The 14176-nt window shown below is 40.6% G+C and overlaps 1 protein-coding gene and 4 gene segments (V, D, J or C); 2 read left to right on the forward strand and 3 right to left on the reverse strand.

Moving 5' to 3' along the window:
• LOC119004914 (immunoglobulin kappa light chain-like) overlaps positions 1 to 7752 on the reverse strand; it is a 59547-nt gene extending 51795 nt beyond the window's left edge. The window contains exons 1-5 of the mRNA XM_037072244.1: positions 7416 to 7752; positions 6993 to 7323; positions 5738 to 5842; positions 5562 to 5656; positions 5178 to 5475 (exon numbers count right to left, since the gene is read on the reverse strand). Coding sequence (XP_036928139.1) covers positions 5178 to 5475; positions 5562 to 5656; positions 5738 to 5842; positions 6993 to 7323; positions 7416 to 7467 — 881 coding nt within the window. The 5' untranslated portion in view covers positions 7468 to 7752. The remainder of the gene's footprint in view (positions 1 to 5177; positions 5476 to 5561; positions 5657 to 5737; positions 5843 to 6992; positions 7324 to 7415) is intronic.
• On the reverse strand, positions 60 to 1187 carry LOC119034393. The segment is given in 3 exon segments: positions 60 to 370; positions 457 to 551; positions 633 to 1187. Coding segments are annotated over 3 exon segments (471 nt in total).
• LOC119034395 lies at positions 4124 to 4709 on the forward strand. The segment is given in 1 exon segment: positions 4124 to 4709. A coding segment is annotated over 1 exon segment (312 nt).
• A 1109-nt stretch (positions 7753 to 8861) lies between the features above and the next one.
• On the forward strand, positions 8862 to 9624 carry LOC119034390. The segment is given in 1 exon segment: positions 8862 to 9624. A coding segment is annotated over 1 exon segment (483 nt).
• Positions 9625 to 9734: 110 nt separating this feature from the next.
• Positions 9735 to 11294, reverse strand: LOC119034391. The segment is given in 3 exon segments: positions 9735 to 10485; positions 10572 to 10666; positions 10748 to 11294. Coding segments are annotated over 3 exon segments (471 nt in total).
• Positions 11295 to 14176: the final 2882 nt, after the last annotated feature.

Below are 14176 nucleotides of genomic sequence, written 5' to 3' on the forward strand. Positions count from 1 at the left end.
CCTGCAGCAGGCCGTTTTCACTTCAGTCAGACTGAAGGAGGTTTTTGTACGGCTCTGAATCACTGTGTGAACACTCCACCACCATGGGCACCCAGACAGTAGTAATCTCCTACATCTTCAGCCTGAAACCCACTGATGGTCAGAGTGTAGCTAGAACCAGATCTACTGCCACTGAATCGAGACGGAGTTCCAGAGAAGCGATTTGATGCCAAATATATCAGAAGATTGGGAGCCTGTCCAGGTGTCTGAAGGTACCAACTGAGAGTGCTACCAATATTTGAGCTCCCTGTGGCTCTGATGGTCACAGTTCCTCCAAGACTAACAGACTTGGATTTGTCAGCCTGAGTCAGAAAATTGTTTGCAGAACACTCTGAAATGAAAAAATAAGCAAGTTAAGGAAAAATTAAGTGTAAGGAAAAAACTGAATTTCCACCAAATGTTTTCAAAATCTCTCACCCTGACTCAGAAAACCCAACATGACAATCAGAGTTATTGGCGACATCATCCTGATGCAGTTTTCAGTGTGAGTGCATGGAAACAGTTCAGACTCTCTGTGACATAAGAACTTAAACTCTGAGGAGCAGTGATGCATTCAAATCATGCAAAATATACTGAAGAAGGCAAACACACACCTGTTGATGTGAAACAGAAACAGAGGAGGTGAGGTGGAGTGACAGCTCATCATCTTGAGGATCATGTGACACTTTAAAGTCCATCTGGAAAATTTAGACTTTGAGCTGTTTTACATTTCTTCTCCTCATTTTAAACATCCTGCATTTCACATCTTTATGATCTCACATGACTTTGTCCTCATTAACAGGTCTATATCACCCCCTGCTGGATCACTTCATCAACACTGACCTCACTGTGAACTGACTGAATTTTATCTCCAGGTCAACATGCATCAGAAAAATATCATCATTCTCTAAATAAAACAAGAGAAAGCCTGAGTCCTGTCCTCAGTCAGTAAACTGATAGTGCAAGAGGAAGGTTATCTTAATTGAGCTTTAGTTTAGCTGAGACTGATAACATGTGGAAACAGCTGGCATGTCTCTATAAACAAGTAAATGTGACCATCAACTCCTCTAAAGCTGTCGTGGTTCTGACATTTCTGTCTGCTTTTATTGTGTTTTCTGGATGTTTGTGGTCTGTCTGCACTTTGTTTCCCTCCTGTGTTCCTGTGCTCCTCCCCGGCCTTCTTCTCCCTCCACACCTGTCCTGCTTCAGCCTCGTTAGCCCCGCCCTGTTCCCAGTGTTTTCACCAGCCAATCAGCTTCTCTCCTGCTCTCCTGTTTGTTCACCTCAGTCTCCTCACCTGAGCTTCTCCACCTGTCTCTCCACCAGCACCTTACTACATCATCAGTTTCTTTCCATTCAATTCCAGATTTCAGTTTAGTGTTTGTGAAGTTGCCTGCCTGTTCCTGTGTCGGGGTTTTGTTTGTTAATATTTGATCATTTCAATGTAAATGTAGATTTTTTTAACACTTGGATTGAGCCAAGCAAACTGTGTCCCCTACTTTCAGCCTTCATGCAAAGCTAAGGGAACCAACTCCTAATGTGTTGATATAAGAGTGATATAAGTCAACAAGAAAGCAAATAAGTACACATTTTTAAATGCTGAATGTATAATTTTAAAGTTTTGTTACAGGGTTTTGTATATTTGAATTTATATGTGATACACTTTTCATATATTTTGCTTACCTCATAGCTTGAAAATGTGAGGTGAAAATGACCATTGTTGGATGTTGATAATTACAACAGTGTTATTCTTTTATATGAAATAAAGATGTAATAAAAGGATGAAATATAGTGTATCTATATTAATAAGTATTGTGTGCTTGGTGAGGCTCCTGTCAGCTCTGTGTTCAGTGGTCTGTGTCAGAGTCTCTTCCTCTTCAGCAGCTGCAGTCGCTTCCTGCTGTAACAGCTCAGAGTCTCTGCAGTCTGACTGAGGGAGGTTTTTGTATTACAACAAATCACTGTGTGAACACATAAGCACGGTTGATATGATGTGCACTCTGACAGTAATAAACTGCTGCATCTTCAGCCTGAACTTCACTGATGGTCAAAGTGAAGTCGGATCCTGATCCACTGCCACGAAACCGAGCTGGTGTTCCTGATTCACGTGTGCTCACAAGTTTTATTAGGAGCTTCGGAGGCTGTCCAGATTTCTGTTGATACCAGTGCAAACAAAAATTGCCATTCGTTTGCACATTAATACCTTGGCTGGTTCTACAGGTGAGAGTGACAGTGGATCCTGGAGTAAATGTCACTACTGGAGGCTGAGTCACAGTCACCTGACCGCTGCATCCTGCACACAGAAACAAATCATTGATTTATCAGCAGAAATCAATGAGAGAAAAGGCAGCACATCATGTGTGAAATGTTGCTGAGTGAACCAACCTGTAAAACAGCAGCAGGCCAGCGTCCAGATGAGGATGGTGATGAGAGTCATGGTGGTTGTGCTTTCTGCTGTGTTGACTGACAGATGTGAGTCCTGCAGTGTTGAACTCACAGGACTATAAACCTTCTCAGTTCACTGGAGGATCAGCTGACCATGCAAAGCCTCCTCTCTATGGAAATGATTTCTCTGCTCTCAGCTGAACACTGAAGGCAACGTGGGACACAACATCAGGAGAAACACTGCTTGGATTTACACCATCTATGATCTTAATGGAACAGAGGAACATATTTATATTAGAAGTGCAGTCGAGGATTTAAAGATGAGTTTGTGTCCACTGTGGTTGGTATAATATGTCTGTTTGTCTGCCTTTCATTCACTTACAGATAAATAATATATTTATTATGTATTCAATATAAGTTATCAGTAAATTATGATATAATATATATAATTTAAGAAGCATCATGTTAATTGAACCATGTATCAACTGATATAAACTGTGAAGAAATGACTGTTTCAAGGAGACTGTGATCGTTTCTCTGTCAGGAGGAGAAAAGTCAAGAAAAATGAATGAAATTATTCTTATTCCTTCAAAATTTTCAATCCATAGCAGTGAACAATCTTTGTAGATTCAACAAATATAATTTTTTCTGTGTTATCATAAAATTCAGAGAGTGTTTTCAGTGGATAGATGCTTGTTCACAGTGCAGGAGGTTTTTGTACGGCCACTTAATGAGTTTGTATCACTGTGGTACACTTTTGGTGGAGGAACCAAACTCATCATTCACTGTAAGTACCAGAGATTATATTATTTCTGTAACATTTAAAATATTAGACAAAGTCTTGAATCAGAATTTGGTAAACAAGAATTTATTTTGTATAATATACACGTTATGGATATATTTTTATATAAATGAAGCTGGTCTGATAACTCGGTTTGGAAACCTTTTTGCTGAGATTAATATTCTTTCAGAATTATAGATGATGTGGTAAAATGTTTGACAAAAACTTCTTCTTTACTTTTCTTTTCTTTTCTTATTTTTACAAAAATATATGTTTTTTTTAGTAAATTTTGGTTGTAACATTTCTCTCAGCAGCTTTCTAACACTCTGAACAAATATGTTAATTATATTTCTATTTGTAAAATTCAACAATTGTTCAGTACAAAATCTAATGTTGATGCTGTAGAATTCATATATACAGAAGTCAGTTTTTATGAACATACAAGTAAAGATGTAGTTTGTGTTCACAGCTCGTTAGTTTAAAGTGCTGAACAGGAAGTGAAACAGACAGATGTTAAAGTCTTTAACTGGAGACAGATGTTACATTTTTAAATGAGAAAATCATTGAAAGAATGAATTATTTATTGTCAAACAATATATAGCAGATATGAAGATTTCAGTAAAATGTTGAATTAGATTTACACCAAACTCATGTTTCATTTTATGGTCTAATTCTTAGTGATTCATGCTGAGTGTCACAGTGGAAGATGAATTGTTTAAAAGTCAAAATGACATCAAGTTTTATCATTTAGTTGTATTTGTTAAACCCTCATTTCCTCCACGTGTCACCTCCTCTCCTCTGTCTGATCACAGTATCATGCACACAGCTCATCCACAGCAGTGTTCACCTCTGTCATGTCTCATCAGTGTCTCATGTCCAGCTGTGTGTCCTGCACTGGAAGTTAATCTGCTCCTTGTGTGTCTCCTCTCTCCCCTCCAGCTGGCCCCATGGTCAGGCCCTCCGTCTCTCTGCTTCCCCCCTCCTCTGAGCAGCTCTCCGGGGGCTCGGCCACGCTGGCCTGCCTGCTGACCGGCTACTCTCCTCAGGGAGCCGCGGTGCGCTGGGAGGTGGACGGTACGGAGGTGACAGAGGGGGTCCTGAGCAGCTCGGAGGAGGAGAGGAGCGGACGCTACAGCAGCAGCAGCACCCTGAGCCTGAGCCGGGAGCGCTGGATGGAAGGAGAGCTGTACACCTGCAAGGTCCTCCATCATGACCACAGCCAGACCCAGTCCCTCCACAGGAGCCAGTGTAAGGCCTAGAGGGGCCGACTGAAGCCCAGGACAGGAGCTGTGTGTGGGGGGAGCAGGAGGAACACACCTGCTGCTCTGATCAGTCTGAGTCTGAATGTTTGTAGAGGAAACTAAAGCTTTGTGTGACAGAGAACAACACTGCTGTAAAGTGTTGGACAGCAACAACTTAGAGAGTGATGTGTGTAGCTCAGCAGCTTGATGTGAGTGTGCTTAGTAACTGTCATGATGATGATTCATGTTTCTGCTAATAAAGCTTGAAGTGATCAATAACTTTATGAAGTGTTTGGTCTTTTATCTTCTGAAGAGTCATAAGAAATAAAATGGTTTATAACTTTAACTGATACTCCTCTCTGTGGAGAATGAAACACTTTGGGTTCATCATGTAGATACAGCATGACATATTCTATTAAATATTAAACAATAATGTGATGAAACAAGACATTTTGAGATCATTTATGTGTCGTATATATCGTTTGTTTTAATATCAAGCTTGGTTGATTTTGCTTTTTGGGGTCTACATTGTGCAGAGACACTGAAGTTTAAAACTGTGTACTGAAGAGTGTCTGTGAGTCTGTTTCAGTTTTCTTTAGGTTCATTGTGGTTCTGCTTGATGACTCTTGTGTTCACTGGACCAGTTCTCCTCATCACAGTCTCTTCACCAACCCTCTGCACCTGCAGCAGGCCGTTTTCACTTCAGTCAGACTGAAGGAGGTTTTTGTACGACTCTGAATCACTGTGTGAACACTCCACCACCATGGGCACCCAGACAGTAGTAATCTCCTGCATCTTCAGCCTGAACACCACTGATGGTCAGAGTGTAGCTAGAACCAGAATAGCTGCCACTGAATCGAGACGGAGTTCCAGAGAAGCGATTTGATGCCAAATATATCAGAAGATTGGGAGCCTGACCAGGTTTCTGAAGGTACCAACTGAGAGTGCTACCAATATTTGAGCTCCCTGTGGCTCTGATGGTCACAGTCCCTCCAAGACTAACAGACTTGGATTTGTCAGCCTGAGTCAGAAAATTGTTTGCAGAACACTCTGAAATGATAAAATAAGCAAGTTAAGGAAAAATTAAGTGTAAGGAAAAAACTGAATTTCCACCAAATGTTTTCAAAATCTCTCACCCTGACTCAGAAAACCCAACATGACAATCAGAGTTATTGGCGACATCATCCTGATGCAGTTTTCAGTGTGAGTGCATGGAAACAGTTCAGACTCTCTGTGACATAAGAACTTAAACTCTGAGGAGCAGTGATGCATTCAAATCATGCAAAATATACTGAAGAAGGCAAACACACACCTGTTGATGTGAAACAGACACAGAGGAGGTGAGGTGGAGTGACAGCTCATCATCTTGAGGATCATGTGACACTTTAAAGTCCATCTGGAAAATTTAGACTTTGAGCTGTTTTACATTTCTTCTCCTCATTTTAAACATCCTGCATTTCACATCTTTATGATCTCACATGACTTTGTCCTCATTAACAGGTCTATATCACCCCCTGCTGGATCACTTCATCAACACTGACCTCACTGTGAACTGACTGAATTTTATCTCCAGGTCAACATGCATCAGAAAAATATCATCATTCTCTAAATAAAACAAGAGAAAGCCTGAGTCCTGTCCTCAGTCAGTAAACTGATAGTGTAAGAGGAAGGTTATCTTAATTGAGCTTTAGTTTATCTGAGACTGATAACATGTGGAAACAGCTGGCATGTCTCTATAAACAAGTAAATGTGACCATCAACTCTTCTAAAGCTGTCGTGGTTCTGACATTTCTGTCTGCTTTTATTGTGTTTTCTGGATGTTTGTGGTCTGTCTGCACTTTGTTTCCCTCCTGTGTTCCTGTGCTCCTCCCCGGCCTGCTTCTCCCTCCACACCTGTCCTGCTTCAGCCTCGTTAGCCCCGCCCTGTTCCCAGTGTTTTCATCAGCCAATCAGCTCCTTTCATGCTCTCCTGTTTCTCCACCTCATTCACCTCACCTGAACTTCTCCACCTGCAACTCATTACATTATCAGCTTTGTTTGTGTTTGTGAAGTCTAGGTTTCAGCTTAGTCTTAGTGTTGTTGTCTGTCCGTTCGGATTTTCTAATATTTGGGGCCAAGCAACCTGTATCCTACTACTTTCAACCTTCATGTAAAGCTAAGCTATCTGACTGATATAAGAGTGATATCAGTCAGCAAGAAAGCAATTAAGCACACTTATGATAATCTGAAATGTGTAATTTTAAAGTTATGTATCAGGGTTTTGTGTATCAGAATTTATATGTGATACCCTTTCCATATCTTTTGATTATGTCATCCTTTTGAAAATGAACATTGCAGGATCATAAAAGTGTGAATTTGTTATATGAAATAAAAATGTATAAAAAGTAGAAAACATAGTGTATTTGTATTGATACGTATTGTGTGCTTGGTGAGGCTCCTGTCAGCTCTGTGTTCAGTGGTCTGTGTCAGAGTCTCTTCCTCTTCAGCAGCTGCAGTCGCTTCCTGCTGTAACAGCTCAGAGTCTCTGCAGTCTGACTGAGGGAGGTTTTTGTATTACAACAAATCACTGTGTGAACACCCAAGCACTGCTGATTTCATGTGCACTCTGACAGTAATAAACTGCTGCATCTGCAGCCTGAACTCCACTGATGGTCAGTGCAGCATTCACTCCGTCTGCTCTGCCAGAGAATCGAGATGAAAACTCACTTGTAGGATTTTTACCCAAGTTGATGACCAACTTGGGGGCTTCTCCAGATTTCTGCTGGTACCAGTGTACTCTACTATCTCCATCTGAGTAAACATAAAACTGTGGGTTTACTTTACAAGTGAGAGTGACAGTGGATCCTGGAGCAGATGTCATTACTGGAGGCTGAGTCACAGTCACCTGACCGCTGCATCCTGCACACAGAAACAAATCATTGATTTATCAGCAGAAATCAATGAGAGAAAAGGCAGCACATCATGTGTGAAATGTTGCTGAGTGAACCAACCTGTAAAACAGCAGCAGGCCAGCGTCCAGATGAGGATGGTGATGAGAGTCATGGTGGTTGTGCTTTCTGCTGTGTTGACTGACAGATGTGAGTCCTGCAGTGTTGAACTCACAGGACTATAAACCTTCTCAGTTCACTGGAGGATCAGCTGACCATGCAAAGCCTCCTCTCTATGGAAATGATTTCTCTGCTCTCAGCTGAACACTGAAGGCAACGTGGGACACAACATCAGGAGAAACACTGCTTGGATTTACACCATCTATGATCTTAATGGAACAGAGGAACATATTTATATTAGAAGTGCAGTCGAGGATTTAAAGATGAGTTTGTGTCCACTGTGGTTGGTATGATATGTCTGTTTGTCTGCCTTTCATTCACTCACAGGGTTTAAAGTAGATAAATAATATGTTTAATATCTGATTGATATGAGTTATCAGTAAATTATAATTAATTAAAAAGCATCATGTTAATTGAACCATGTATCAACTGATATAAACTGTGAAGAAATGACTTTGTTTCAAGGAGACTGTGATTGTTTCTCTGTCAGGAGGAGAAAAGTCAAGAAAAATGAATGAAATTATTCTTATTTCTTCAATATTTTCAATCCAGAACATGGAACAATCTTTGTAGATTCAACAAATATGAATATTTCTGTGTTATCATAAAATTCAGAGAGTGTTTTCAGTGGATAGATGCTTGTTCACAGTGCAGGAGGTTTTTGTACGGCCACTTAATGAGTTTGTATCACTGTGGTTGACTTTTGGTGGAGGAACCAAACTCGTCGTTGACTGTAAGTACCAGAGATTTTTATTTTATATGAAAAGTAGCAAATATAACTTTTAACAAATGTTGAACAAGATTCTGATCAAGTTTAATGTTTGTATGTTATTGAAAATGTTTATTTCTATCTGAAGTGAGGCTGATCTCTCAGTCTGAGACAAAAGTTTGCAGAAATCAAAATGTATTCAGTGTTCAGAAAAATTTTGAGAAACATCAAAGTGTTCAAATATTTTATCATTTTCTTCTTTGTTACATATTCGAATTTTTTTCTGCTTAAAAATAATCAAAATTAATGTTTCGTTAAGAAAAACGAAAAACGCTCAAAACAGTTTAACTTAAATTCATTAATGTTTAACATTTAAAATGTTTTTAGATTTAAAATGTGATTCGTGTTGAACACAAATAGTATTTTATCAGTTAATGCAGCTTATCTTTGTGTTCATGCTTCGTTCATTTCACATGTGGTTAAAAGGAAGTGAAAGAGACAGATGACAAAGGTTTGAACTGTGTTCACATGAGTGTTTCAGCTCCGTCAGTTTGAACAGAAGAAAATCATCACAGGGACGAGTTATTCACTGTCACACATCATGAAACACACGTGAAGATGTCGTCAATAATCTTCATCAGTGAAGCTTTTTAGTTGCATTTCCACTTGAATGGTGTGTCTGATGGTCTGATACTGAGTGATTTATGAGAGCAGCAGCAGCAGCAGCAGCAGCACAACTTATTCTGTTTGACTGGATCAAATATAAGAAACGAGCAGTTTGTCATGTGTCTTTATTACCAAGCCTTCACTCTCATGACTGTGTCTTCTCTCCCCCCTCTCCTCCCCCCTCTCTCTCTCCTCCAGTGGGTGTGGTGCAGCCCACCCTGACCGTCCTCCCCCCCTCCAGAGAGCAGCTGCAGCAGGGAGATGCCACACTGGTGTGTCTGTCCAGCGGGGGCTTCCCCTCCACCTGGAGGCTGGGCTGGAAGGTGGGGGGCAGCAGCAGCTCCTCAGGGGCGTCACACAGCCCGGAGGTCCTGGGGACGGACGGCCGCTACAGCTGGAGCAGCACCCTGAGCCTCTCTGCAGACCAGTGGAGGAAGGCGGGCTCAGTCAGCTGTGAGGCCAGTCTGAATGGACAGAGCCCCGTCACTCAAAGCCTGGAGCCTGAGCGCTGCTCAGAGTAGAGCTTCAGCAACACTTCCTGTCTGGAGATGATGCTGCTGCTTTCATAGAGATCCTGATGAAGCTCCAGATCTCCTCTGTTCACATGTTTCTGCAGGTTTCACAGCTCTCTGCTCAGTGTTTCAGTCTGCATGTTGCTGTCTAATACTGATCTTCTGCATATTCTTCTTCTTTACTTTCAAACTGAATATGATCAGTTTCACTCCAAGAGAAACTTCATCTATGAACTATCATTTAATAAAACAGTGAATAATAAAAGAGTCAGTGTCTTTGTGTTTCTTTTATTATATATTCATCATGAAAAATACTTTGTTGATCATCTTAGTATGATACCTGATATTATTACATACTTGAGGGTCCATTAAAGTATTAGTTTTTTAATTTCTTTCTGGCAATTAAAAATAAAATGATACATTTTGGCTATGAATTCATTTGGATTAATCAAATTAGGAGTATAAAGTATAAAACACAAAATGTGTTCCTACACGGACTGTTGTTATTTCACACTGTGTTGCTATCAGGAATGATTTTTTGACATACCTGGTTATAGTCCAACAAGAGTTTAACTTTCACATCTTATTTATAAAGACACTGATGAATTTACAAGAACTTAGAGTTTAAAACTGTATACTAAAGAGTGTCTGTGAGTCTGTTTCAGTTTTATGTAGGTTCATTGTGGTTCTGCTTGATGACTCTTGTGTTCACTGGACCAGTTCTCCTCATCACAGTCTCTTCACCAACCCTCTGCACCTGCAGCAGGCCGTTTTCACTTCAGTCAGACTGAGGGAGGTTTTTGTACGGCTCTGAATCACTGTGTGAACACTCCACTGCCATGGTAGCCCAGACAGTAGTAATCTCCTGCATCTTCAGCCTGAACTCCACTGATGGTCAGAGTGTAGCTAGAACCAGATCTACTGCCACTGAATCGAGACGGAGTTCCAGAGAAGCGATTTGATGAATAATATATCAGGAGTTTGGGAGCCTGTCCAGGTTTCTGAAGGTACCAACTGAGAGTGCTACCAATATTTGAGCTCCCTGTGGCTCTGATGGTCACAGTCCCTCCAAGACTAACAGACTTGGATTTGTCAGCCTGAGTCAGGAAATTGTTTGCAGAACACTCTGAAATGAGAAATGAAGCAAGTTAAGGAAAAATTAAGTATAAGGAAAAAACTGAATTTCCACCAAATGTTTTCAAAATCTCTCACCCTGACTCAGAAAACCCAACATGACAATCAGAGTTATTGGCGACATCATCCTGATGCAGTTTTCAGTGTGAGTGCATGGAAACAGTTCAGACTCTCTGTGACATAAGAACTTAAACTCTGAGGAGCAGTGATGCATTCAAATCATGCAAAATATACTGAAGAAGGCAAACACACACCTGTTGATGTGAAACAGACACAGAGGAGGTGAGGTGGAGTGACAGCTCATCATCTTGAGGATCATGTGACACTTTAAAGTCCATCTGGAAAATTTAGACTTTGAGCTGTTTTACATTTCTTCTCCTCATTTTAAACATCCTGCATCTTTATGATCTCACATGACTTTGTCCTCATTAACAGGTCTATATCACCCCCTGCTGGATCACTTCATCAACACTGACCTCACTGTGAACTGACTGAATTTTATCTCCAGGTCAACATGCATCAGAAAAATATCATCATTCTCTAAATAAAACAAGAGAAAGCCTGAGTCCTGTCCTCAGTCAGTAAACTGATAGTGTAAGAGGAAGGTTATCTTAATTGAGCTTTAGTTTAGCTGAGACTGATAACATGTGGAAACAGCTGGCATGTCTCTATAAACAAGTAAATGTGACCATCAACTCCTCTAAAGCTGTCGTGGTTCTGACATTTCTGTCTGCTTTTGTTGTGTTTTCTGGATGTTTGTGGTCTGTCTGCACTTTGTTTCCCTCCTGTGTTCCTGTGCTCCTCCCCAGCCTGCTTCTCCCTCCACACCTGTCCTGCTTCAGCCTCGTTAGCCCCGCCCTGTTCCCAGTGTTTTCACCAGCCAATCAGCTCCTTTCATGCTCTCCTGTTTCTCCACCTCATTCACCTCACCTGAGCTTCTCCACCTGCAACTCATTACATTATCAGCTTTGTTTGTGTTTAAGTCTAGGTTTCAGCTTAGTCTTAGTGTTGTTGTCTGTCCGTTCGGATTTTCTAATATTTGGGGCCAAGCAACCTGTATCCTACTACTTTCAACCTTCATGTAAAGCTAAGCTATCTGACTGCTAATGGACTGATATAAGAGTGATATCAGTCAGCAAGAAAGCAATTAAGCACACTTATGATAATCTGAAATGTGTAATTTTAAAGTTATGTATCAGGGTTTTGTGTATCAGAATTTATATGTGATACCCTTTCCATATCTTTTGATTATGTCATCCTTTTGAAAATGAACATTGCAGGATCATAAAAGTGAATTTGTTATATGAAATAAAAATGTATAAAAAGTAGAAAACATAGTGTATTTGTATTGATACGTATTGTGTGCTTGGTGAGGCTCCTGTCAGCTCTGTGTTCAGTGGTCTGTGTCAGAGTCTCTTCCTCTTCAGCAGCTGCAGTCGCTTCCTGTTTTAACAGCTCAGAGTCTCTGCAGTCTGACTGAGGGAGGTTTTTGTATGACAACAAATCACTGTGTGAACACCCAAGCACTGCTGAATTCATGGGCAGTCTGACAGTAATAAACTGCTGCATCTGCAGCTTGAACTCCACTGATGGTCAGTGCAGCATTCACTCCGTCTCCTCTGCCAGAGAATCGAGATGAAAACTCACTTGTAGGATTTTTACCCAATTTGATGACTAACTTGGGGGCTTCTCCAGATTTCTGCTGGTACCAGTATACTCTACTATCTCCATCTGACCAAACATAAAACTGTGGGTTTACTTTACAAGTGAGAGTGACAGTGGATCCTGGAGCAGATGTCATTACTGGAGGCTGAGTCACAGTCACCTGACCGCTGCATCCTGCACACAGAAACAAATCATTGATTTATCAGCAGAAATCAATGACAGAAAAGGCAGCACATCATGTGTGAAATGTTGCTGAGTGAACCAACCTGTAAAACAGCAGCAGGCCAGCGTCCAGATGAGGATGGTGATGAGAGTCATGGTGGTTGTGCTTTCTGCTGTGTTGACTGACAGATGTGAGTCCTGCAGTGTTGAACTCACAGGACTATAAACCTTCTCAGTTCACTGGAGGATCAGCTGACCATGCAAAGCCTCCTCTCTATGGAAATGATTTCTCTGCTCTCAGCTGAACACTGAAGGCAACGCGGGACACAACATCAGGAGAAACACTGCTTGGATTTACACCATCTATGATCTTAATGGAACAGAGGAACATATTTATATTAGAAGTGCAGTCGAGGATTTAAGGATGAGTTTGTCTCTACTGTGGTTGGTATGATATGTCTGTCTGTCTGCCTTTCATTCACTCAGAGATAAATAATATATTTATCATGTGTTCAATATAAGTTATCAGTAAATTATGATATAATATATATAATTTAAAATGCATCATGTTAATTGAACCATGTATCAACTGATATAAACTGTGAAGAAATGACTTTGTTTCAAGGAGACTGTGATCGTTTCTCTGTCAGGAGAAGAAAAGTCAAGAAAAATGAATGAAATTATTCTTATTTCTTCAATATTTTCAATCCAGAACATGGAACAATCTTTGTAGATTCAACAAATATGAATATTTTTGTGTTACTATAAAAATCCGAGAGTGTTTTCAGTGGATAGATGCTTGTTCACAGTGCAGGAGGTTTTTGTACGGCCACTTAATAAGTTTGTATCACTGTGGTACACTGTTCCCAGTGTTTTCACCAGCCAATCAGCTCCGCTCCTGTTCTCCTGTTTCTTCACCTCATTCTCCTCACCTGAGCTTCATCACTCGTCCCTCCACCTGCAACTCATTACACCATCAGCTTGTTTTCCATTTAAGTCCCATTTTCAGTTTAGGCGTTGTCAACTTCTCTGTTCATGTTTCCTTTTTCTCAGTTTTTGTTGGATTTTGATGTTTTCTACTAGATGTCTAGTGTAGTTGGGTCGACGTTCTCTGCTGTCTTTTCATGGCACAAGTTCATTGATTACTGTGGTTTATGATTTAAATAAACAAAAATGATATAATGCAGCAATTAATAAGATTTAGTTAATGGACTGATATCACAGTGATATCAGTCTGCAAGAAAGTTTCTGAAAATGTTAAACTTGTGTTTTAAGATTTATATATTCTACATTTTTAATATCTTTGACTGAAAATTAAACATTGTGTCATGACAGTTATCATATTAATGTAAATTTTTTGATTCACAAAGTATATTGTGAACTTGCTGAGGCTCCTGTCAGCTCTGTGTTCAGTAGTCTGTGTCAGAGTCTCTTCCTCTTCAGCAGCTGCAGTCGCTTCCTGCTGTAACAGCTCAGAGTCTCTGCAGTCTGACTGAGGGAGGTTTTTGTACGACGGCGAATCACTGTGTGAACACTGGGCCATTGTGTACACTCATACAGTAATAAACTGCTGCATCTACAGCCTGAACTCCACTGATGGTCAAAGTGAAGTCTCTCCCGCTTCCACTGCCACTAAACCGAGCTGGTGTTCCTGAATGAAGTGTGTTTAAATGTCTTATCAGGAGCTTCGGACTCTGTCCAGCTTTTTGTTGATACCAGAACATACATAAATTTACACCACCACAGATGTAAACTGGTTGGCTAACTTTACAAGTGAGAGTGACAGTGGATCCTGGAGCAGATGTCATTACTGGAGGCTGAGTCACAGTCACCTGACCGCTGCATCCTGCACACAG

Source organism: Acanthopagrus latus, chromosome 16 (genome assembly GCF_904848185.1).
Source record: "Acanthopagrus latus isolate v.2019 chromosome 16, fAcaLat1.1, whole genome shotgun sequence".
NCBI classification, from domain to species: domain Eukaryota; kingdom Metazoa; phylum Chordata; class Actinopteri; order Spariformes; family Sparidae; genus Acanthopagrus; species Acanthopagrus latus.